Source organism: Cricetulus griseus, chromosome 4 (assembly GCF_003668045.3).
Source record: "Cricetulus griseus strain 17A/GY chromosome 4, alternate assembly CriGri-PICRH-1.0, whole genome shotgun sequence".
Lineage (NCBI taxonomy): Eukaryota > Metazoa > Chordata > Mammalia > Rodentia > Cricetidae > Cricetulus > Cricetulus griseus.
Window position 1 is genome coordinate 211,591,202 of NC_048597.1, and position 24,893 is coordinate 211,616,094.

General features: G+C 44.7%; 1 protein-coding gene and 1 long non-coding RNA gene across 7 annotated transcripts; one reads left to right on the forward strand and one right to left on the reverse strand.

The window, feature by feature from the left end:
* Positions 1 to 960: 960 nt before the first annotated feature.
* On the reverse strand, positions 961 to 12,995 carry Cdv3 (CDV3 homolog). Of its 6 annotated transcripts, none has more exons than XM_027414335.2 (6): positions 12,548 to 12,995; positions 11,487 to 11,563; positions 7,609 to 7,751; positions 4,207 to 4,366; positions 3,891 to 3,893; positions 961 to 3,192 (listed from the first exon to the last, which is right to left on the reverse strand). In XM_027414335.2, exons 1-6 carry the CDS (start codon positions 12,860 to 12,862, stop codon positions 3,042 to 3,044), a joined length of 849 nt encoding a protein of 282 aa, XP_027270136.1. In that variant the 5' UTR covers positions 12,863 to 12,995; the 3' UTR covers positions 961 to 3,041. The 6 variants fall into 6 exon arrangements, with proteins under 6 accessions (XP_027270136.1, XP_027270141.1, XP_027270140.1 ...); XM_027414340.2 differs by lacking the exon at positions 12,548 to 12,995 and adding an exon at positions 12,119 to 12,267; XM_027414339.2 differs by lacking the exon at positions 12,548 to 12,995 and adding an exon at positions 11,784 to 11,976.
* Positions 12,996 to 13,329: 334 nt separating this feature from the next.
* On the forward strand, positions 13,330 to 14,677 carry LOC118238544. The gene is made up of 2 exons (XR_004769749.1): positions 13,330 to 13,608; positions 14,516 to 14,677. It is a non-coding gene; the product is annotated as an uncharacterized LOC118238544 (long non-coding RNA).
* Positions 14,678 to 24,893: the final 10,216 nt, after the last annotated feature.

Here is a 24,893-nt window from a genome sequence, read left to right on the forward strand (position 1 = left end):
TGGAGATTAAGAGCACTGACTGCTCTTCCAGAGGTCCTGAGTTCAATTTCCAGCAACCACATGGTGGCTCATAACCATGTTATGAAATCTGGTGTGAGCCGGGCGTATGCCTTTAATCCCAGCACTCAGAAGGCAGAGGCAGGCGGATCTCTGTGAGTTCAAGACCAGCCTGGTCTACAAGAGCTAGTTCCAAGGACAGCCTCTAAAGCCACAGAGAAAGCCTGTCTCAAACCTCCCCCCCAAAAAAGAGAGAGATCTGGTGTGCAGATATACATGGAAGCAGAGTGTTGTATACATAATAAAAATCTTAAGAAAAAAAAAAAGATATGTAAGGCTGGAGAAATGGAGCATCGAGATCAAGCACTGGATGTTCTGGACCCAAGTTTAATCCCCAAAACCCACATGGTAGCTATCAACCATCTAGGAACTCCAACAATTTCTTTGGCCTCCTCCAGTACCACAGAAACATACACACAAAAAAACAAACAAAAAACTTTAAAGCTTATGCATAAGGAGCTCAGAGATAGCTCAGAAGTTAAATGGTTGTCAACACAAGCAGGATCTGATTTCAATCCCCAGTAGATTCCTGGGGCTGGCAGGACAACCTGCCTCTAGGAGACCATGACTGAGGAATATACCCAATGTTGATTTCAGCCTCTGGCCCACACATGCCATGTTTTGCCCCAACTCAATAAATAGGCTTTGACATGAAAACTTTGTTTACAGGATAAAAGGCTTTAGAACCCTTCCTTGACAAAAATTCTACTGAAGCCTCCAGCGGATGGTTCAACGTTTTCCCAGTGTTTCAGACTTGTAGCCATTCTCACCTCCCCTTTTTAGCTTCTTCAGAACTCAGCAAACAAGCGTACTCTCAATAGAGAACGGGGCATCATGCCCAGAAATGGACGTGGCACTGCTCTCCATGAAGGTCAAGGGGTACCAGCAGAAAGGACGACATTCTACCATTCATAGATTTACTTTTTATTCAATGTTAATGTTACAGAGTTCTTACACTGCCGAACCATGCCTGAGAACCCAAAGAAAGAAATGGTGCAATGGACAGCCTCATCCACCCAGACAGTGTATTAAAACTTGATTCATGTGCATTTTGATAATTTCACAATCTTAAAAAATTAGAACAAGACTTGGAATTTACATCTGCTGCAGGTCTTCAGTGTTCCAGTACAGTATGCCGTTAAACAAACCTCTTCACATCTGTCTTCGTTCACTTCTTAAACCCTAACCCCAAACAGAATTCGGAGGTGAGGGGTAAAAGCATACGTTAAGGGAAGTATGTGGCTCAAGGTGTGAGATTATTTGTTAAGGTTTTTGGTGCCCAAATAAGTCTTCAGTTTAACCAAGAATCTCAAACTCCTAATCATCCAACCTCCCCTGGATGGATCAGATCATGCCAACTTTATTGCCCAGAATGGCATGCAGTCTGGTCAGGAAAACACTGCCCTACACCTCCCTGGCTTCCTACACTGCTGCACTCATTCACCGAACGTTAAGACATACTCTCAAACTGGGAGAGCTTGCCTCATTACCTGTTTCACTCCTGTATGTAGCTAGCAAATCTGAACTGCATTTGGCAAAGGGGTTTATTACACAGAAATCCAGATACTGCCATCATGTAGTAGGTTGCAAATATAGTTTATACTGAACCATTTCTAGTAGGTTAATTGGCAGACTATTTCATTAGGCAGAAAGGAACAAACATAGCAATAATCTCTTTAAGGGCCAAGTACTACTGCAAAGTTAAGTTGTAATTACTAAGAAGAGACGTGCTACATCATTGGCTAGTCTCCTGCCTTTCCAAGTGAACATCACAAACATACTCCCAAGGTAGACAACAAAACTGGCTGGAACAAGGAATTATCTACAGAATAGCCAGTATCTTTAAATTTGGGGCACACACAAGGATTTATCAGACACCATGCAAGATTCATCAAACAACTTCAAGGTGTTGGTGAGGTTTTGCTCCTGTTGCTTCGCATTGTTAAGACAGGTCAGTGAACCTCTCCCCACCTGAGCAGACACCACTCCATCCACAGCAGTTCCGTTTACACCTGATTAGAGGAGGCTTGAGCAGCACCTGGAGTGAAGACTGGCATCTGCTGCCCTTTTTATCAAAGGCGATCTATCTGGTTCCACCTACGGATTGGCAAATTCACAGGGCATTTCACAATTCCAATGCCTTATTCAGGCTATTTCACCACACAATATGCTGTCAAAGAACTTACTCCAAGTCAAAGCAAGGCCTTAATGTGGAACAGAACAAGCACTATCTTTATAAAAAGGTATTCAAAGAAACAAGACTATCCCCCACCCATTCCCCATTTGGTGGATCCAAGTTTGGTTGAATTGAATCTACAGTCACCTCATACTAACACTAAAAACTTAAATTATAAATCATAGCCCCACATAGATGATCCAAACACATCAGTTCTGACAGCGGCTTGTTCCAGGAAGTCTAATATAGCCACAGCTTACAGAGTATTCCTTAGGGTGGGGCACAGGACAGGTTAATTAAGGTCACTTAACTCTTCATCTTTTACAGCAGATCAGAACCCAGATGGCTGACTTCTGAAGGCTTTGACAGGAATCCAGTCGAGTTGGTTTCAAGGTTCACGCCGACACTAATAGCTGTAATCTTATGCAGAAGTTGTGATCCACATGAAATCCACAATTAAGTGCAGCAAATCTGAGGTAGTCAACCTTGCGAAGGCTCAGTATCTGAACATAAAGATGTTTGAAATGACCACTGGCTGCAGGTTTGGTTTTATATGCAGAGCAACTATGGAAACACTGCTGAATCTAATTCACAAGTATTTAAGACAATGAAAACACCCCTAAATCCAACACATATAGAGATCAGTTGTGACTCTTGAACTTCCATAGTGCAACAGGGACAGTTACTGGACTCGAAGTCTTCCTCTCATCAGTCAGCACTGTTGATCCAGGAATCAAGACGCTGAATGGCTGTTCTTGGTGGTTAGCTGTGGTCTAATTATCTTGGAAGGCTTAGCAAAGACCATTGTTTAACTGTACTGTGTGTGGCTGTACTTCTGATTTTCAAGCACAGCATACTGGTTGTCTAGCTGAAGTTTAAGGGCCTGGTTTTTTGAAACCTCCTCCCTACCTCTATTTTTGTGTCTTACTACTTCAAAGCTCTTCTCCATTTCTTTATCCCTAAGGGAAAAGAAATGTAATCAGTAAATATTTCTTCTTCACTGGGGAATTTTGAAAGTATTCTTCTTTGAATTAAAAAAAAAAAAAGACCCCTAAGAATAATCCTGGCCAGGTAGGGAATACAAAATCCTTATCAAACCATTTAAGGCTTCAATTGAACAGAAAACATGTAATACTGTACTGAAGCTCTGAGGTCCCATCTTCTCAACAGAATGTTTTGGGACCAACTTGAAGACAACCAGAAAGAAGCTGTATAATGACAATCCTCCTAAGACTCACTTCTAAGTTTTAGCAGTTAGTAGATAATACATCTTTATGCATAAGGGTAACAATTTTCTCATTCAAGTAATGTTCTCATCATTCAACGATTTCTCCTCCCTTTTGCTTTGGGGGAGTGGTCTGATTAGATCAGGTAAAGAAAGATGTGTGTGGCAAGTCACTGCCCTCCCAGAGTCCCCCACACATCTGAGGACAGCGTAGAGAAGCAAGTCCGATTGGAGGTCTAAATTCAAGCCAGCTGTGCTCTCAATGAGGCGAAAAGGCTGGGATTTACTTTAAAGCCACCCAATAAATTTTTCCATCTGATGCCATTTACATTTCTTCCCATTTTATTTACTTTTGAAAATTCATGTCCCTAAATAAGATGTAGATGTGCCATATGTGGTCATTTAACTTCAGGCAGCATTCATTTTAAGTACCTGCTGAAATAAGATTATTTTTAGTATTAGATTGTAAATGTCAACATCTTTCATCTACTCCCATTTATTGGGAATGCAATGATAATAACTTTTACATTTTTAGTTTCTGTCTTTAAAAGGAATATAAGCCAGTACTATGTACTTTTAAGAACTACCCAAATGTAGCTGTGATAGAAATAAAGCAGAGAGCAAAGCATCCTTTTCGTTGCCCTTTCCAAGAGCTCTTCCCCACCTCTTCCTTCCCTCCTCTCCTGAGTACTCCAGGTTCCCAGATGCCTGTCCTCCAAGAGCCTAACTCATAACTTCACATACTTACTTTCGGCTCTCTACGTGCTTGGCAGTGGACTGCAGGGATGGGAACTGTGTGTCACTGTATATTTCTGGTGGTCCTTGTGGCGTTTTCCTTGTTGTGGTTAGCCTGGCCCCAGGAGGCCTATATACACCACTAGGCATTGCTGGCTCCGGAGTTTCTGTAACTAATAGACAAACCATTCATTCAAACATTTGACCTTCTAGTAACATTTTCCTGCACTCCTAGTCACCTAACAATTATGAGAAAAGCAACCTCTATTTAGAAGGAATTCAGACTAGACAACAAAGCAAAGTTCTGTGAGAAAATGTCTCAAACTAGAAAGCTGCTCATCTCTAAAGCAGTAAGTGCTCTAACTTCTCTGGGAATAATATTAACATGCCATGTATGCACATTCTGAGTGTGGTTACAGACTTGAGGGAGGGAATCATCTGGCTCGGGAAATGAGACAAGTCCTTAGGAAGTTACCTTTTGGAATGCAACACTACAGTCCCCAGTGTTTCTATCAGTAATGTGACATTCACTTTTCTTTACTTGGAAGGTAGTCTAAACAAGTTACCTTATATAAATAATTTATTTAATAAAATGCATATGTAGTATTTCAAATTCTAAAGATGATAAAAAATAGGCAATCCTTATCTTTATTTCATTCTCTAAGATTACTGAATATTCAGTTTCTCTATTAATTAGAAAACAGGAAAAGGCCTAATAGCTTAAAATCTTTTTACTAAGACTTAATTTAGGGGTCACAATCTTCAAGGTTTTTCCTATATTCCCCAACTGATCCTCTGTATGGTTCTAAGCAGTGTTGTTTTCCACTTTTCAAAAGCTTTCTGAAGTCTGGAAGCCTACATCATGAAGACACAACATCCACCCAATCATATACTAGCTAAAAATACAATGTTCTTATAGCTTAAAACTTTTTTTCTTTTCAAAAAGATTTACTTATTATGCATACAGCTTTCTGCCTGCATGTGTACTTGCAGGCCAAAAGAGGGCACAAGATCTTATTATAGGTGGTTATGAATCACCATATGGTTACTGGGAATTGAACTCAGGACCTCTGGAAGAGCAGTTAACTGCTGAGTCAGCTCTCCAGTCCCTAAAAGACAGCTTTCTACAAGCTTAGATTATACAAGAGGGAAAAGTTACATACTTATTTAATGAATATGAGTATCTAAACCACACTTGGGATACAAACAATAAACAAAAATTGCTGGGAGTGGTGGAACATGCTCCAAACATCAGTACCTGGGAGGCTGAGAGAAGGATCATGAATTCAAAGCCCACTAGAGCAACTCAGACTTATCTTTAAAGAAATCAAATATCTTTGATCCTTATATTCCAACATTAGCCATACATATGTGGCTTTAAAAAAATCATTTGTGTCTTTGTGTGGTGTGACTTGTGGACACACATACCAAAGTATTTCTTCAGCCCCTAAATAGCTGCATATTTAAAAAGGGCTTAGGGAGGGGTTCTTCAGTGATTATGTAGACTTAAAAAGGCCTGGAGGCCAGCAAGATGGCTTGGCAGGTAAAGACACTGTATAAACCTGGCAGCAAGATCCAGCTCCACAAACTCACCATACAAACAATAAAATTCGGAAAAAAAGAAAGCAAACACATAAAACTAAATGTTAGCATAAATGTTAGCAAACAAGCTATAACTGAAATGTGGCGACACCCATCACAGTTATATCCATTTTAACTTCCATGTCAAGTAGCACAAGAGACCACCCAAGGTCCTCTCATGCCAAGTTATTTCCCATCTGTCCTTTCACCAAAAATGCTTCAGGCAGCTAACACAAAGAGGAAAGATACCAGCCTCAAAGCATAAGAACAAAGATTCTACAGAAGCCGTGTGTGATACATTCCAGGAGTACCCTGAAAGATTATCAAGTTCGAGAGAAAAAAAAAACCAAGCAGCACCAACATGGCAATTCACACTAGTCACTTCGGCAATCAAGAGGCTAGAGATGGTTCAAGTTGTAAAACACTTTGCCATATAAGCATTGAGAACTTAAACTCACAATTTACCAGAATACATCTAATAAATAAATAAATAAATAAATAAACAAACATGGCAGTATGTGTCTATCCCAAGTGAAGCTTAGATACTCAGTAAATAGCCTGTAAGCTTTCTTTCTGGTATAATCTAAGCCCGTAGAGAGTATCAAGCCTGGCGACAGCATGTGCCTGTAACCAGATCAGGCTTGGGGGGGTGGGTGGGTGGGTGATGCCAGAGAAACAAGACCCCCAGAGAGAGCTGGTCAGCTAGTATAGCTATTCAGTGAGTTCTAGACTCAGTGAGAACTTGTAGAGTGACAAAGGAAGACACATGAAGTCAGCCTCTGGCCCCAATAGTCGTACCCGTATGAAGACATAACACACAACACCCATTCGTGCACAATTTGAAGCTAGCCTGGACTGCCTAGTGAGACCCTATCTCAAAAAGCAAGAGAGATTGGTGGGTCTAGGCAGGGGGATGAGGGCATTAGCAAAACATACAATTTTAAAAATATTTTATATTAGAAAAGTTGCCAAGAAAGCTTACACCTGTGTAATCCCAGCAGCATTAAGGAAGGGGAGGTGGCATGAGGTCATCCTTGTTACACCAAGGACTCAAGGCCAGCATGAGCTACATAAAATGATGTTTCAAAATAAAATAAATAAACCCTAAGATTTCTTAGCTGGAAATGCAGCTCAGTGGTACATTTAGCATGTGCAAGGCCTCTGTTCAATTTCTAGCACACCAAAAATAAACAAAAACTTCAGTGTGCAGAAATGACTCAGCAGATGTCTGTTGAGCAAGTGTTTAAGGACCAGAGATCAGATCCATGTAAAAGCTGGGTAGGCATGGCATTCATATGTAATCCCTCCCTAGAGAGGCAGAAACAGGATCACAAAAACCAAGCTGGCTAGGTAGGCTAACTGCAACTGGTTTGAGTTCTTGGTTCCTTGAGAGAGCCTACCCTCAACAAATTAAGTGGACAATGATAATGACAAGTTTCTGCCCATCCACAATCACCTGTACAAACATGCAAACACACATGCACAACATACACATATATCCCTAAAACTTTTAGTTCCAAAGAACTTCCCTTCATAAAATTAAGACCTGCTGAGAATTCAGGCTTCAAGACCTAAGAGTAGCACCAAGGATGTAATTTAGTGGTAGAATGCTTGCTTGCTAGTAAGTGAACTACCTGGCTTCATCCCCCAGCACCAAAAGCAAAACTCTGACAGTCTACCGGACAAAAGTATGTCACTCAGTTTTTACAGTCCTTCCATTTAGGTCTTAAGCTCCTCCCAGGAATGGTACAGTTCCCACCCCAACCCCACAACAGGAACATAACACTGATTAAAAAAGCCTCTCCTTCCTTTCAGAAGGAAAACAGAAAATTACCTAATACTGGAGCAGGAGGTGCTTGTACTGGAGCTGTTTTATTCCAGGGACCTGAAGACTTTTCTACTCCACTACCACCTCCACCTTCTTCCCAGTTGTCTCCTGGATCTTCTCTCTTGTCATTATCATCATCTTCCTTTTCACTATTGGAAAAACAAACAAGTACATTTACCATCCTAAGCACCAGGATTAATGCACCACCATATGAATTATCTACAATAGGCATTTCTTTTCTGAAATATGGTCACACTATGCAGCCCTGACTGGCATAGAACCAGGTATGTAGACAAGGCTGACCTAGATCTCAGAGATCTGCCTGTCTCTGCCTAACTCTGCTAGGAATAAAGGTATGTACCACCATGCCCAGCTAAACTTTTTAGGGGTAAGGTGTGTGCATGGCTGTGTTGTCAAAGCACAGCTTCTGAGAATCAGCTCTCTTTTTCCACCATGTAGGTTCTGGACCTGCAAACCCAGGTCATTGGCTTTAATAGCAAGCATTTTTATCCAATGAATCATCTTGCTGGACCCCCAAAAGGCTATTTCTATTAAAGCAAAATGTGTCCGAGTGGTTAAGACAAATTTCTTCTGACTCATTTGGCTTAATGTTCTGTCTGGGTTTTTGTTTTGGGGAACTGGGGACTAACTTAAATTCTCTTGCATGCTACACAAGTATGTTAAACTGAGCCATACTCAGAATCCAAGACAAATTTTTTGACCTCTCTTTTAGCTTGATTTTATGAGACGGTCTCAGGTAGCCCAGGCCGGCCTTTTTCAGCTCAGTCCTGACTGATCTAGCCTCTATCTCCCAGGTGCTAAGACTAAAGGTGTAAATCACCATACCCATTTTCTATTACGATCCTTTGCCCACTAGTTAGGAGTAACCACAGCATTTAAAAGCCTATGGTGCTCACATTAAGAGAAACAGCCTCATCCTCAATTTGCACAAAAGACTATCTCTAGCCAGGCGGTGGTGATGCCTGCCTTTAATTCCAGCACTCGGGAGACAGAGACAGGCGATCTCTGTGAGTTTGGAGTCCAGCCTGGTCCACAGAGCTAGTTCCAGGACCACCAGGACTGTTACAGAGAAACCCTGTCTCAAAAAACAAAAACAAAAAGACTGTATTCTCAGGGGCTAGGGTTATGGCTTAGCCTGGCCATGATTCCCAATACTGGGGGGAAAAAATCACAGAAGTAATCACCCATTTGCAGACTAAGTATGGTGACCTCAGCACACAAGAGGCTGAAGCAGGGGGACTTCCAATGCCTTCTCCAAAAACAAAAGGTTATGAAAGGAGATGGCACTTGCCACCAAGCCTAAGGACCTTTTATTCTGAATAATCCACAAGGTGGGAGAATCAACCTCTGCCATGTCTTCAGGCATGCATGCCACAGCACGCTCACAAAACATAATTTAAAAATAAAAACAAAAACAAAGGAAAAACAGATAAAGGATATGGTCAATCCAAACTTCAGCTTTCCCTTTTAATATATAAGGTATCCGGCCATTTAAGATAATACTGAGCTTACACTAACAAATTATATTCATGCCACTTAAACCATCACCCAAAACATCTAGAGCAGATTCTTAAAATGTAATTTTAATGTTTTTTTTTTTTTTTTGGTTTTTCGAGACAGGGTTTCTCTGTGTAGCTTTGGAGCCTATCCTGGCACTCACTCTGGAGACCAGGCTGGCCTTGAACTCAAAATCTGCCTGCCTCTGCCTCCCAAGTGCTGGGATTAAAGGCATGTACCACCAACGCCCGGCTTAATGAGTAATTTTTGAGTGCCAAAACCCAGGAATTGATGGTTGAAATCCAGTTTCTGCCATCTCTGCCATTTACTGGTCAGATTTTCAAGATGGCACTAGCCTGCTGTTAGATAAAACAAAGATGGCACACCCATTATGAAAAGCAACTGAGTTACTACATATATCTAGAAAACCATCTAAGCACATAAACACTGCTAGATGTTTCAATATCCATATGAATTTTATTTTATACACAAAGTACATATATATCACCTTCATAAGAGGAAGTAAAATATCCCAGCTTTCATTTGAAAGACATGGAAACAAGATATTATCTTAAAAAGATATTATGATACCATGACATCAGTTTCTAACAGTAGCTTATTAACTGGTATGAAGTTTATAATTTACCCAGGCCAATTGTAGTATCCAAACTTCATTAATTTTTTGAAAAGGGTTTTTTGTTTGAAGTTTTTGAAGCCATATCAATTAGTCACACTATGATAATTGCTTCAGGGTTGAAATAGGTACCATCAGGAAAAAGAAAACAACAACATCTACCTTTTCTTTTAAATTTTGAGACAGGGTCAACTAAATTGCTCAGGGTAACCTCAAACTCACTCTAACTCAGGCAGTCCTGATTTTTCTCAATCTTCCTTCCTTAGGCTCCTAAGCTGGGAATTAAGGCTTGTATCACTAGGCCCAGTGGGAATAGTTTCTAAAACACTCTTCAAAGAAAATTATATATATATACATATATATATACTGCTCTTGCAGAGGATCCAAATTCAGTTCCTGGAACTCAAGACAGTTCACAACTACTTGTAACTCCAGCTTCAAGGGACCTATTGCCCTGTTCTGGCCTCCTCAGGCACCTGCACATATCCCCAACCCAGACACACGTAAGTAATTACAATAAATCTTTCAAAGAAAAGGGGGAAAACAAACAGAAATAATGTCAAGAAGCCACACCAAAAAGACAAAAGTGATACCAAAAGTAATGTTTACTTGGGTAAACTCACAAGATGAAGGGAGAACACCTAAGGACATTAATGCCAGGGAGGTATAGACATTAATCATACATTAAAATACTAGCTGGCTTTTCAACAGAAGGTTCTTTAAGATCACAAATACTATGCACTAGATTTCAAAAGACAGCTCAGAGTTAAATATTTCCTCAGCTCAAATACTTCGTATGTGGTCACTGGAATTCTTTATAAATTGCAAGCTTCTAATCAAAGGCAATTGAAGATAGTTTGTTTGTATAAAGTCAGTCAAGGATTTTGAATCTTAAAGCAACAGAACCCGATACTTACCTTTTCTATTTAAAAAACTTTTAAAGCATATCACTTTAAAAACCAGATCTAAAACTATCATAAACTGAACCCGACAAGCAGGCAGCTCTTAATCTAAAGCCTCACAACCACCTAACCCAACTTTGAAAAATGACTGTTTTCCTGAACTTTAAAAAAATAAGCTACTTCAAGCCCAAAAATGGCAGCACGGGTCTGTAATCGCAGTAGCTGAGGGGATGGAATAAGCCTTCAGAAGGCCATCCTGGGATACACAGGTAAGACCCATGTAAATGAAGTACTTAGGATCTACAATCCCATTCCTATAAAGTCCTAAAGGGAATTCATGTGCTAGGAATGTAGTTATTCTTGAGGATGAAACAGTGAATGCAAGGCTTCAGGAGGAGGGTGACTTTATGAAAGAAATGTTCAATTTCTCAACTGGGGTGTTGAGTATACAAGGTGGTTTCACTGTGAACACAAATCTGCATTTGTCTGGAAATTCTATACACTTCAATTGCAAAAATATATCAACTTGTTTACGGGAGAGAACAAGATTATTCTTAAAGAAAAAAGGGTCTGGAGAAATGGCTCAGTGGTCAAGAGCACTGGATGCTCTTCCAGAGGACCTGGGTTCAATTCCCAACAACCACATGGCAGCAGACAACTGAAACTCCAGTTCCAGGGGACCCAACACCCATAGCAAAACACGAATGAACAAAACATATCTCAAGTAGGGACATGCTCGCAGCATTTTAGAGCTGGTCTAAAGAAAAATACGTGTTCAATACTTCTATCCCCAACTGGGTAATATAATCCCACCTGTAATCACACCCTACCTTATTTGCATTGCCTGAACTCTTAGACCGCTGTAATCAACCTCTTTTTGCTCAAATTCTTTCCACTCATCTTCATCCTGTGGGAGAAATACCAACCGATTAATCAAGAGTTCTTGGTTAACAGGTTTCAGACTAGGAAAAAAGGGACCAAGGGCCATTTCGGGATTCCTCAGCTGGTAAAGGAATCTGCAAACCATCTGATAATTAAGAGATCTTGGTAAACAGGTTTCAAACTAGGGAAAAAAAAAAAAAGAGAGAGATCAAGGGCCACCAGGATTTTTGAGCCGGTAAATGCACCTGCAGACAGCTCTGAGGACCGGAATCTGATTCTCCAGGCTTACATGGTGGAAGAAGAGAATTCGCTCAGGCAAGTTGTCCTCCAACCTCTCCTGCACACATGAGGGCGCGCAAGCAAATATGAAAAATGTGATTTAGAAAAAAAAATTGCAGGAAGTAGTGACACAAATCTCTAATACCAGCACTCGGGAGACAGAGGCCGGAGGTTCTTTGTGAATTCCAGGCCAGCCAAGGTTACACAGTGAGAGCCTGACTCAAAAATTAAAATGGGTCTAGTGGCTGAATCGTAAAGCACAGCCTGGGTCCTAGCAAGATCCCGACACGTGCCTACCTACCAAACGCCCTCTCCTCCGCCGCTTTTTACTTAACACCAACTACAGGGAAAGCTGAGCGGAGAAGAATCAAGAGAAACCCCACAACTCCATTTCTAGCTCCATGTGGCCGCGGCTGGAAGAGCAAGCCACGCTACACCGGCTGCACCGATGAGACTTAAAACAACTATAAGAAAAAAAAAAAAAAAAAACCGAAATCCAGCTCCAACTAGGCTCAAGTGCGGCGGCGACGAGCACGTCACTCGGGGGACCGCGGCCCGCCCCAACCCCCGTGGCCCAGAGGGCGCGGCGCGCGGAGGACGGCGGACGGGGGCGACGAGGCGAGCACCGGAGGCCCCCGAGCCCGCCCGACGTGCGAAGCCCGAGTCACGTGGCCTCCCGGGCCGGCGGGGGCGGGCACATGTGGCCGGCCGCCGGCCTCCCAACCCTTACCTTCGTTACGGCCTTGCCGGCGGGGCCCGAGCTCCCGCCGTCGCCCGGCCTCGAGGTCCCGCCGTCGCCAGACCTGGCCCCGGAGCCCAGACTTCCGCCGTCGCCCGACCTGACACCGGAGCCGAGGCTCCCGCCGTCGCCCGACCTGGCACCGGAGCCTAAGCTCCCGCCGTCGCCCGGCCTGGCGCCCGCCGCCGCGCTGCTCCCGCCCGCGCCACTCGCCGCGTTGGCCGCCCGGCTGCTCCGCTCCTTCTTCTTCTTCTTGTCCCTCTTGGCGAAGAAGTTGTCCAGGCTCCGCTCCTCGGTTTCGGCCATGGCCGCGGCCCGGATGGGTGGGGCCGGCGGCGGACGCGGCGCTCGCGGTTCGGAGCTCTGGGTCAAGGCCGGCTGTGCGCTCAGGCTGCCGGGTGCGGCGGCGGCGCCTCAGCCCCGCGGGGTCGCCGAGGGGCGGGCAGCAGGACGGCAGGCTCCCCCCGCGCTCCGGGGAACGGTGGTACGCTCCTCGCTGGGACCGAGGGTACGGAACAGGGTCGCTCCCGCCCCGCTGCGCTGCCTGAGGGACGAGCAAGGCGCGCACCGGCAAGCGCTCGGCTAACGACGGCGCGTGCGGGAGGAAGACGCGCGGGCCTGAGGAGGGGAGAGGGGACGGGGAGGGAGGGAGGGGGAGGGAGGCGGGCCACCAGCAGAGAGAGGCAGCGCTGCGCCTGCGCGCTCGGTTCCGCCCGCCGCTGTGGGCGCGCCGAGGGGGGAGGGCGGCGGGAGGATACGGGGGCGGAGCTCCGGGGAGAGCCAATCAGAAGCCGGAACGGAACGCTTAGGTGACAATCCGTTCCTCCGACGGGGCGGTGCCAGGCATGGGGGCGGGGAGAAGCGGGTATATGCAAAAGAAGTGACGTCCCTAGTGACTCCTGTCTCCGATTGGCCGAGGGTTTTGCCTGGAGGGCGGGCATTTAGAGGGTTGGTGACTTGGCTGAAGAAGACAAGCCGGAGGGGGCGGTGTGTGCCTTGGTTGCGCGCATGCGCAGGGTCCACGTGCGTCTGCTCGCCAGGACTGTGGCCTGGTAGGCGTTTGAACTTTCAGGAAAGAAAGAGACCGTATTAAGCCAGCTGTGTTCAAACTTGTTCCTCCTGCCCTGCTCTTTTCTGTACCTGCATCCTCTCTGGTCTGGCCCCTGTTTTCTTCTGAACAGGATGCTTTAATTAGCCCTTGTAGTTCCATTTGTGGAAGGGTCTTTAATGAGCCAGTAGATAAATGAAAGGAAACTGATTTTGAACTTCATCCTGGTCTAGATGTGTCTACCACGGTCAGGTTAGATAAATCTGACCTTCTGACGCTAGCTCTTGTGAGATGGAAAATGGCTGGCAATGTGATTTAGTGGTACAGAGTTTGACACATCAGCGCTGTGTTCCATTCACAACGTCACACACACCCTCCTTTCTCCTGGGTCTGCACCCTATCTGCACCTGCTGATACATCTCTGGCCTAGAAAGATTTTTGTTTGCTTAGGGGAGGTTATTTCTTGTGAGACTGGCCTCACATATCCCAGGCTGCTCTGAATGCCATACATAGAAAAGATAACCAATTTCTGATCTTCCTGTCTCTACCTCCCAAGTGCTGAGAGTACAGACATGCTCTGCCTGTAGTATGTGATCCTGGGGATTTCCGATCTTGCTACTCAGGCTCTTTACCAACTGAACAATGACCCAACACAGATTTAAAAAAAAAAAATACATTAATACAGCTAGAAATCATTCTGCCTTCTGGAGTGTGAGTGGTAGTAGCTACAGTTTAGCTTTGGGGCCTATCTTGGGTCTGAGGGCAGAGAAAAGAACCACAAGACATAGAAATGAGAACCAAAAATACCCGGTTTCCACCTGACTTGACTTTGGGGCCCTGAGAATCAAATGTATGCTTCTCTATGAGAATTGTGGCCTAGGTATACTTTTAAATGTCTGCTTCCTCTTCAGGGTAGAGGAGAAAGCCGTGACAACCACTGAGGAAATGACTCAGCCAGTAAATGGAGAGATGCCTTTTCCATACCAGTTCCCCCTCGTCTTCACTTAGAAGTCCTGCCCTCCTCATGGCTGTTGAAGAACTGAGTTCTGAATATATCGAAAGATATGTCAAGACCCTTGTCTCAGTTAAGGTTTCTACGGCTGTGACAAACACCATGACCAAAAGGCAAGTTGGGGAGGAAAGAGATTATTTTGCATATGCTTCAGCACTGCTGTTCACCACTGAAAGAAGTCAGGACAGGAACTCAAGCAGGGCAGGATCCTGGAGGCAGGCGCTGATGCAGAGGCCATGGAGGAGTGCTGCTTACTGGCTTGCTTCCCACGACTTGCTCAGCCCACCTTCTTACAGAACTCAGAACCAACAGCCCAGGGATAGCACCACCTCCCCCATTTCTCCCTAAATGAGAAAATGCCTTTCATCAAGGCATTTCCTCAACTGAAACTCCTTCCTCTGATGACTCTAGCTTGTGTTAAGTTGTCACACAAAACCAGCCAGTACAGCCCTGTAGCTGTAGCCAACAAGTCTCTCTCTCTCTCTCTCTCTCTCTCTCTCTCTCTCTCTCTCTCTCTTCTCTCTCTCTCTCTCTCTCTCTCTCTGTCTGTCTCTCCCTCTCCCTTTTGTTTGTTTTTGAGACAGGGTTTCTCTGTGTAGCCCTGGCTGTGGAACTAAAGGTGTGCGCCATCACACCTGGCTAATAAACAGGACATATTAGTTCCCTTCCCCCAACCTCCCAGGATGGATCCTAGGTGACTTGCTTTTGTGACACCATATATCTTCCTGGTTCAACACTGCCTGACACCACCACCTTTGCTTAACATCTCTTATGAAAATTTCTTTTTGCTCTTTTTGTCCCTTCTCTTCTTTCCTCCTTTTTCTGCCCTTTCCTGCCCTCTCTTCTCCTCCCTCTCTCCCTCCCCCTCTTCCTCCTCCTCTTCCTCCTCCTCCTCCTTCTTCACAGAGTCACATGTATCTCAAACTACCCTTGAACTAGGTAGACAGAGCCAAGGATGATCTTGGACCTCTACCACCCAATTAGCTTTTCTTTTCTTTTCTTTTCCTTTCTTTTCTTTTCTGCTCACTGTGCAGCCCTAGCTGGCCTGGAACTCATAGGGATCTGCTGGGATTAAGGGCATGCACCACTTGGGTCTATCACCATTTTTTTTTTTTTTTTTACAAAGTTTGCTTCACATGTTCTAGGCAAACACTTTACCAATTGAACCCCAGCCCTTTTTTCCCTGTTTAAAAAAAGACGTATTTCTTTTTATTTTATGTATGTGTGTGAGTGCATGTATGAAACTATACATACTGGGTCTCCTGGACCTGGAGTTACAGGTGATCCTGAACTACCAGATATGGGTGCTGTGAACTAAGTAAGCACAGGCAGGAGCAGGAAGTACTCTACCTCTCCAGCTGATTTCTCTCTTCCTTAGGATAAGGTCTTCCTGTATAGCCTTGGCAGGCCTTTGGTTAACACTCCTGCCTCTGTCTCAAGAATGTTGAGATTAAAGGCCTACACTACCAAATCTGTGGGTTTTGGTTTTTATTAGTGTTGGTAGAGGTGGTGATGTAGATGAATGGGGGCTTGGTGCACATGCACCTGTGTGTTCATGGTTTCCTTCGAAGCCAGTGGACAACTTAGGTGTCCAGGCCTCAAGTATCATCTACCCTATTTTTTCATGTGTGTAAGTATGTATGTAATAAATGCCATGGCATGTATGTAGAGGTCAGAGGAAAACTTGCAGGAATCTAGAGGATCAAACTCAGGTTGTCAGGCATGGCAACAAGTACCCTTATCTACAGAGCCATCGTGCCACCCCACCTTGTTTTTAGGGACTTAGTTTCTCCCTAGGCTTGGTATGCACTAATTCAGCTAGGCTGGCTGGGCAGGGATCACCAGAGACCCACCTGCCTCTGTCTCCCCAGAACTAGGATTACAAGGGCTCCTATAACCAGCCAAAGGGGGAGGGGCAGGGGAAACAACAAGAGCATCTCAAGGGACTAGCTGCTGATGGTTTCAGGGCAAGACAGTCAAAGAGGAAGGGACCTGTTTCACACTGGAAAGACTAACTACAGGTGACACAACCTCAAAGACACTGGTCTTTCTGTTGGCCTGGCCTCAATCTCTTCCACATGATGGAGTTTGGGAAGTATGCCATCAATCACACTGCAAAACACGGGAGGGAATTCTGCTGTGTCAACCCTTGGCGGCAGTTCCTTCTCTGTGTTTGCTCAAGGCATTGATGCCTTCAAGACTATCACGGATTATTGATGGAGACCCATTTATTTGTATCTAGATCTTGTCTTCCAGATTATTAAAGAATTGAAGGCAGGTATTACTCTGAGTAAGGCACAGTGTCTCAAATATAAGTAAACAAGTACTCCATAAAGGAAGAGAGTGTGACAGGGAGGGAACTCCGTCAGCAGCTTGCCTGGAAAGCATAAGGACCTGAGTTCAATCCCTAGAACCCACATAAAAAGCTGGGTGCACAGTACCCTGCATCCTGCCATGGCTGCCCCCTTCATCCTCATCCAGGCCCCATATCCAAAGCATCCTTCAGCTCTTGTGGGAAACTTCGCGACCATCTTCCAGACCTGTCCTTGCTGCTGGGAGAGAGGAAGTGACAACAGGCCACTCCACGGCGTTTCAGCAAATCTGGGAGAGGTTTTGTTGTGTGTCTCTTGGTGAGATAGGGTCTCTCTCATATGTGTATAAAGTGAGGACATGACCCCTCCAGGTATGGTTTTTTGTTTTGTTTTGTTTTGTTTTGTTTTTCAAGACAGGGCTTCTCTGCTTAGCTTTGGAGCCTATCCTGGCACTCACTCTGGAGACCAGGCTGGCCTTGAACTCATAGAGATCCGCCTGCCTCTGCCTCCCAAGTGCTGGGATTAAAGGCGTGGGCCACCAACGCCCTGCTCCCTCCAGGTATGATTGAAAGGAAGGTCTTTATTGTAGATATGAAGGAGAGAACAGCCAGAGGCTGCAGAGCAGAAAGAGAAAGCGGTAGACTGAACATGGCCATGAGAGGAAGCAGGGGTGGGGGGTGCAGTGGGGAACAAGAGAGGCAGAGTGAGAAGAGCCAGGATGCCAGCATGGACTCTGTAACAGATGTTTGCAATGCTGAGAGAACCAGGAGGCCAGCATGTGCTTTGGTATGCTAATAGGCACACAGTTAACCATTTGTTTCTTTTGGACCCAACAACTTGGCCTGGAATTTGCTATGTAGACCAAGCTAGCCATAACTCTGCCACCTGAGTGCTTGGACTTAAAGGCATGTACCACCACAACAGGCTTCCTCAAAGGTTTTTAATACTGTCCAAACATGGACATCTGTCTCTGGGTCCTCAGCATGGCCAATTTGATGAATGTGTTATCCCCCATTTACCAGGGTCTGCTGAGCTCTGATATTCTGAGTTCAAGAGCTAGCAAAAGGGCAGCTGAGCAGCCCCATTGTTGCTGGGCTCTTTTCTGCTGACCTATTTGTTCCAAGTTCCATTCTGCTCCCTAGGCTGGAAATTCCACCAATGCTCAGCTCACAAGAATGCAAACCACACTAGCCAGACAGCTTGGCCGGAAGCAGGGTGGCCAGGATCCTTCTTTCTAACATTTTTGAGGCAGACTACCACTGAGTGTTATCCTTTTCCAACGGGCCTGACAGGTGTCATCTTGGGGGTGGAGGTGGGGTCATCACAGGCAGAGTGGGGACCTGATCTTACAAGGCCTTGAGCCTTTTTTTTTTTTTTTTTTTTGGGTGTGTTTGATGCCCTGCTGATAGTCCCATGGTTTCTAAGTTATTCAATCACATGCATTCATTGGTCTAAAAACATTTTATCATGTTTACTATATTTCCAGGCCCTATGTTAAGAGTTAAGAATAAGGGCACTGATTATATAATATATATTATATAATCAGTGGAATATATAATATATTATATTATATATATATATATATATATATATATATATATATATATATATACACACACATAATCAGTGGAAAAGCCCTTACCTAACATGTGCAAGGCTATGGCTTTATTTGGAATGTGAATTACTGATTCTTCTATGTTCTGGTGAAGTTTTTTGTTAACGACATAAGCTGGGGTCATCTGGGAAGAGAGAGTCTCAACTGACAGAACACCTCATCACATTGCCTTGTAGGCATGACTGTGGAGGCATTTTCTGGATTAATGGTTAATGTGGGAGGGCCCTGCCCATTATGGGTAGTACCACCCTGGGCAGGTGGTCTTAAGTTGTACCAAAAATAAGCAAGCTGAAATGTTTCTGGGGAGCAAGTCAGTAAGCAGCATCCTTCCATAGCTTCTGCTCCAGTTCCTGCTTGTGTATCTCCTGACCTCCTTCAGTGATGGCCTGGGACTGGGACATGTGAGCCAAATAAACCCTTTCCTCCCTCCCTCAGTCACTTTTGGTCATAGTGTTTATCACAGCAATTAAAAGCAAAGTAGGACAGTTTACAAGCGTTGGAATTACGGTTGTGTGTGCTGCCACGTTGGGGTTTCTTCTGTTTACTTATTTGGTTTGACTTGGTTCTGTTTTTTCCATGCTGGTTTCAAAGTCCTGGGCTTGAATGGTCCTCCTAGCTCGGTATCCTGAATAGCTAGGACTATAGACATACCTGGCTATTTGACCATCTTAGAACTGATAAAACGGTTTTCAAGCTGGGCGTTGGAGGTGCACGCCTTTAATCCCAGCACTCGGGAGGCAGAGGTAGGTGGATCTCTGTGAGTTCGAGACCAGCCTGGTCTACAAGAGCTAGTTCCAGGACAGCCTCCAAAGCCACAGAGAAACCCTGTCTCGAAAAACAAAAACAAAACAAAACAAAAAAACTGTTTTCAAATTATGTGTATGAGTGCTGGCTAGTTTTGTGTCAACTTGATACAAACTAGGGTCAACAGTGAAGAGGGATCCTCATTTGAGAAAATGCCTCCATAAGATTGGGCTATAGGCCTAGCTGTAGGTCATTTTCTTAATTAGTGATTGATGGGGGAATGCCCAACCTTTTGTAGGTGGTGCCATCCCTGGGCTGGTGGCCCTGGGTCCTATAAGAAAGCAGGCTAAGCAAGCTATAGGAATAAGCCAGTAAGCAGCACTCTTCCTTGGCTTCTGCATCAGCTCCTGCCTCTGGGTTCCTGCTCTGTTTGAGTTCCTACCCTGACTTTTTCCAATGATGAACAGTGATATGAAACTGTAAGCCAAATAAGCCCTTTCCACCTCAAGTTGCTTTGGTCATAGTGTTTCATCACAGTAACCCTAAGACATAGTGTCGTGTGTGTGTGTGTGTGTGTGTGTGTGTGTGTGTGTGTGTGTGTGTCTAGAGGAAGAAGGAGCTGGATCCTCTGGAACTAGAGTTACAGGTAGTGCATCACCTGTAATGGTGGGTGCTGGGAACCAAACCCCAGTTTTCTGTAAGAACAAGCACTCAACACTAAGCCATCTCTACAGTCCCAGATTCCATGTTTGGGTTTTTGTTTTGTTTTGTTTTGTTTTTTGATAGTCTCACTAGGCAGCCCAGGCTGGCCTTGAACTTCTGATCCTCCTGATCAATGGAATTCCAGAATTGTGCCACCATGCCCAACTAGCCCAATCCATTTTGTTGTATAAAGGTGCAAGTCGGGGGATGAGAGGATGCCAGAGACAAAAAAGGAATGGACAGGATACAGCCACAAGACAAGAAGCATTTCCTGTCACTGTCCAGGAAGGATTGGCACGAGTTGAAATTGGTTCTCTCACAGACCAGCCTGCCGTGAGGCAGAGATGAGTCACTGGGTCCCACCTGGCTTGGATGAAATGGCCTCCCAATGTCTGCCTTGCTTAACACTCAGGGTACACTCAGTAGCCAGTCCTCTGATGACTGTTTTGACTCACTGGGTTGCTAATACTGAGAAGGTGTCCCAGCAGCAAGTAACTGAAGGTTGAACACATCACTGTGTGATTGTATAGTTCGGCCTCCTATGCATTAGATAACTGGGGACAGATGAAACCCCCTAGCCTGCAGGGTGTGGGAAACTTCTCACTGAGGAAAAGCTACTGTGGGTGGCCTCTTTGGGAGCCAGTCAACTGGCACAATACAAGGCCTCTTGACTTAATCACTTTGATCCTGGAACGCAGAGGATATAATTACATTGTCAGGGCAGGATTATCCAGTCCCTGACCCCTGTGTCCCTGTTTCTACTTTATGACCCGACAAAAAGGTGTGAGATTGTCTGGCATTCTGGCATTTTCTGCTTCTGACTCACAGCTTCTCCAATTCTGGTTACCAGGTCAGTAGGTCAATGCCATTGTCATTTCCCCCACCCTGAGAAGATCAGGGAAGGGCCAGGAATGGAAGGACACAGAGAAATCTTCCTATGTCACGGTGAAGGCAAGTCATTTATTGTCTCTTGGCCATTCAATTCAGCTATCTTGAGGAGTTGGTCAGGTTAGCACAAGTTATATAAAGCACACAATCATGACATTCCAGGATGCCACTTGCATAGGACCCAAGTTAGATTTCTAGCAGCCACATGGCAACCTACAACCCTTTGTGACTCCATTTTCAGGTGATCCAAGGCCTTCTTCTGGACACACACACACACACACACACACACACACACACACACACACACACACACCAAGCACCATGATAAAACAAGGGTATCAAATAGCTATTTCCATTTGCAAATAACAGTGCATGAACCACTTTTTCTTTGAAACAAAGGTCTCACTACATAGTACTGGCTGGTCTAGAGTTTGCTGTATGAATCAGGCTAGAGCCAATGATGAATGAAAGTCAGGGCCCTATGTCAATGGTGCCTTCCTTTGGCTTTTCTACTTGCTAGGCAAAACTGAGTGGTCTGAAAGTCCTCCTCTCATTGTGCCCTCACAACTCATGAGACAGATGTGTTCATCAGCCCTACTTTTCAGGGGAAAAATCCTGAAACAGAAGTGAAGTGACTTGTCTTGAATAGACAGCTGAGACTTGACTAGATGTGACTCTGTTTGAAAGTGTGCTCTTGTGAGAGTCTCTGCAGTCCTCTTTGAGGCCAGTGTCACTATGGAGGCTCTTTAGCACCTCCCTACTTCCTGCTTCTCCCTCTGCTTGGAAGCAGGCAAGTTGTTCTCCCTCTAGGTGCAAATAGAAGTGGTTTGGTTGGCCTGTAGCCAAGTCATGGGTTTGAGGCAGAGCAAGGGTAGCCTTGGGTAATCTTATATTATCCTGCTGGGAAATGGCTATATAGGGTATGAAAATGGTTGTTGAGGACTGTGGCCCAGTTCCCTGGTTGGATTTCAACCTTGATGGGATGGGTTTGAGCTCTTCCCCCAAACCTACTCTTGGCCTCAAGCCTCCCCATACAATAGAAAGCCCAGCCAGGGAATGCCAAAAGAATAGCAATGGGATGTTTCTGAGGCCATGTTGTGTTTGCTCCCTTGCTACTGGCAAATCTCATCCTTATCTTTGGACTTTTATGTTTTGAGATAGGGTCTCATGAAACCCACGCTATAGCACTTTGAATTTCTGAATCTCCCTGCCTCTACTCCTGAGTGCTGGGATCCTACTATAGCACCACACCACACCCACAACCTGGTTTATGTATCTCATCTTTACAGGCATTTTTGGGTCATGGTGCTGGAGGAACAAAACTTGTGTCATGCATTTGAAAAAAAATGATTTATATAGATCAATAGACCATAGTGACATATATTGAATCTGTAAGTCTCAGTAAAGCATGCCAGTCAAAGGTTCAGAGGGGCGGTGTGTCTCTAGCTCTCCCCTTCTTCCTTAGCAGGAAAGCTCAGATCCCATCTTCCTCTCCCCTGCCTCAACACACTGCATTAAATCCCAACCCAATCCCCAGCTCCCCAGGCCTACACATTCTCCAGGATGGCTGGAGCCTCCCATCCTGGATTAGAAAATATGAAGCCTTGTAGGAGAAACTGCCGGCCAGTCTTACCCAAACTTCTGTCATCCTGTCCTGCCAGGTGCCCACACTAGCCTGCATGAGTATGTGCTGCAGGCACTTCCTCCCTGAATCAAGCCTGCCTCTACACCCAGAGACTGCTGATGAAGAGACACCTGACCCAGAGACACCAATGAGGAAAGGACAATGCAGCAGAGTCAGCCACCTGAGCCAATAGAACCTTGGGAGGGGGTATAAAGGTAGGTCTAACTTCCTTACTAAATGTGTCTGCAGCATGCTTTGCTACTCACTGACTCCCAGTGCCTGGATCATTGGTGCTGCGTCTTCTCACCCCCTCCCTCAAGGGGTGTCCGAGCAGGGTCACCCACAACAAAGCCTGAAAACCATCTCTCTATTTTTTAAATTTTAACCTTTATTTTTTTATTTTATACATAAAGAGTGTTTTGCCTGAATGTATTTATGTGTAACACATGTGTGCCTGGTCCCCTCAAAGGTCATAAGATGATGGATTTCCTGGAACTGGAATTATAAATGGTGTGAGCCTCCATGTTGGTGCTGGAAATTGAACCCAATTCTTCTGCAAGAGCGGCAAGTGCTCTAACCACTGAGCCATCTCTCCAGCCTGTCTTTCCTGTGTTTCATTTAGCGTTATGGACTTGCCTTTGGGGTCTCTGCTGGACCCTGATTACTTTGCTTGTACATTCATCCAAGAGATTCACAGGGACACATCTGAAGATTTAGTGGGAGCAGAAGGACTGTGATTTTCAGGTTAGCCTTGGCTACATAGTGAGTTGGAGGCCAACTGCAGGAGTCATTTCTCCTTTCACTATGTGGGCCCAAGGATCAAACTCAGGTTAGCAGACTTGGTGCAGAGTGCTTTTATCCACTGACCCGTTTTACTGGTCCTCTTTAGAAATTTTGAGACGGAGTCTTACTATGTAAGAGCAGGGTGGTGTTAAACTCACTATGTAACCCAAGCTGACTTCAAACATAAGGGCTTCCTAACAATCCTAGATGATGTCCTCAGGAAATTTCCATCTCTACCATTGCTGATAAAGTTCCAAGTCTAGACTGTTGTCTTAGGCAGCAATGTTGTAGATATGGACAGTGCAAACCATTGCATGTATGCATCTAGAAAACTGTGCAGAAGGCCTTCAGCTCCTGCACACACTGCATCCATCTTTGGATCTTTGCACTTGGCCTTCTCCCTTCTAAGAATATCATCCCTGTTCCTACTCATCTGTAGAAGGATACCATTCTATTTAGTTATATTTTTTGAGACAGGGTCTATGTAGTCCTGGCTGTCTTGGTACTTGCTATATAGACCAGGCTGGCCTCAAACTTACAGAAATCTCTTGGAGTCTCTCCCTTCCTCCCCTTTGCTAAGGCTTTGGAAAATTCTCCATCATGAATAGCTTTTGAAGAAGATAGCTATAATTTAACACTTCCAGGGGCCAGAGAAAAACTGGAACATGATGAGTTCCTGTTTAAAATTTAGTAAGAATTTCAGGTTGATCATGGTGGAATATTGAATCAGGTGTTCAAGTGTGGCAACTGGAGAAGAACAGGGGCTAGCTTCCTATCCCCGGGTACCTTCTTCTGCCTCAGACTGGATGTTAGGCTCTGAAGCTTTAGTTGCCTTCCCTTGCCAAGTGTCTGTACCCTGGTGCCTATCTGTTCTATCCATATTTGATGCAAAGAACAGCAGGATTATAGCACAGTCATCATCCTGACACCAAAGTAGGCTCACTTTGTCTGTCCTAAATTACGCTAATCATCGAAGTAGCAAGTTTTGCTAAAGAAAATGTGTTTATGTGGCTGCCAATGTGTTTATGTGGCTACCTGTCCCACACAGGAGGCCCCATCTCAATTCTATGTCCCAAGACTTAGATGTGGAGGTATTTTTTGGATAAACAAGGTGATTGTGGTAAGGTAATTGGAGTGATGGGTAATGTGAGCAGGAGTAATCATACTCCATGCTTATTTATAAGACTCATGTTCAAAAAGGCAGCATTAAACTGAGTGTGGTAGTGACCATCCATAGTTCTAGCACTCAGAAGTCTGAGACAAGATAATGGAAGTCAAGACCAGCCTCACCATATAACAACAATCTCTCTCAAACATCAACAATAAGAGCCAGGGTTTTGGCAAATGCATGTAATCTTTGAACTTAGGAGGTAGGGGCAGGAAAATCAGGAGTTCAAGGCCAGTATCAGCTGCATATTGAGTTTGAAGCTACCCAAGGCTATGTGAGATTCTATCTCAACAAAGCAAAAACAACAAAAAGAAGGGGCTGGAGAGTTGGCTCAGTGGCTAAGAGTTCTTATGGCTATTCCAGAGAACCCAAGTTCAATTCCTAGCACCCAATCATCTGTAACTCCAGCTCTAGGGGATCTGACACCCTCTTCTAGCTCCT

What these genes read in the sequence shown, in the direction of transcription:
- Cdv3 (XM_027414335.2), bottom strand. Translation starts at nt 12,862, where the DNA reads ATGGCCGAAACCGAGGAGCGGAGCCTGGACAACTTCTTCGCCAAGAGG. An exon ending in CCGGCAAGGCCGTAACGAAG is followed by an intron (nt 11,564 to 12,547) that starts GTAAGGGTTGGG and finishes TTTCTCCCACAG; the next exon opens with GATGAAGATGAGTGGAAAGA. An exon ending in GTTCAGGCAATGCAAATAAG is followed by an intron (nt 7,752 to 11,486) that starts GTAGGGTGTGAT and finishes TTTTTCCAATAG; the next exon opens with TGAAAAGGAAGATGATGATA.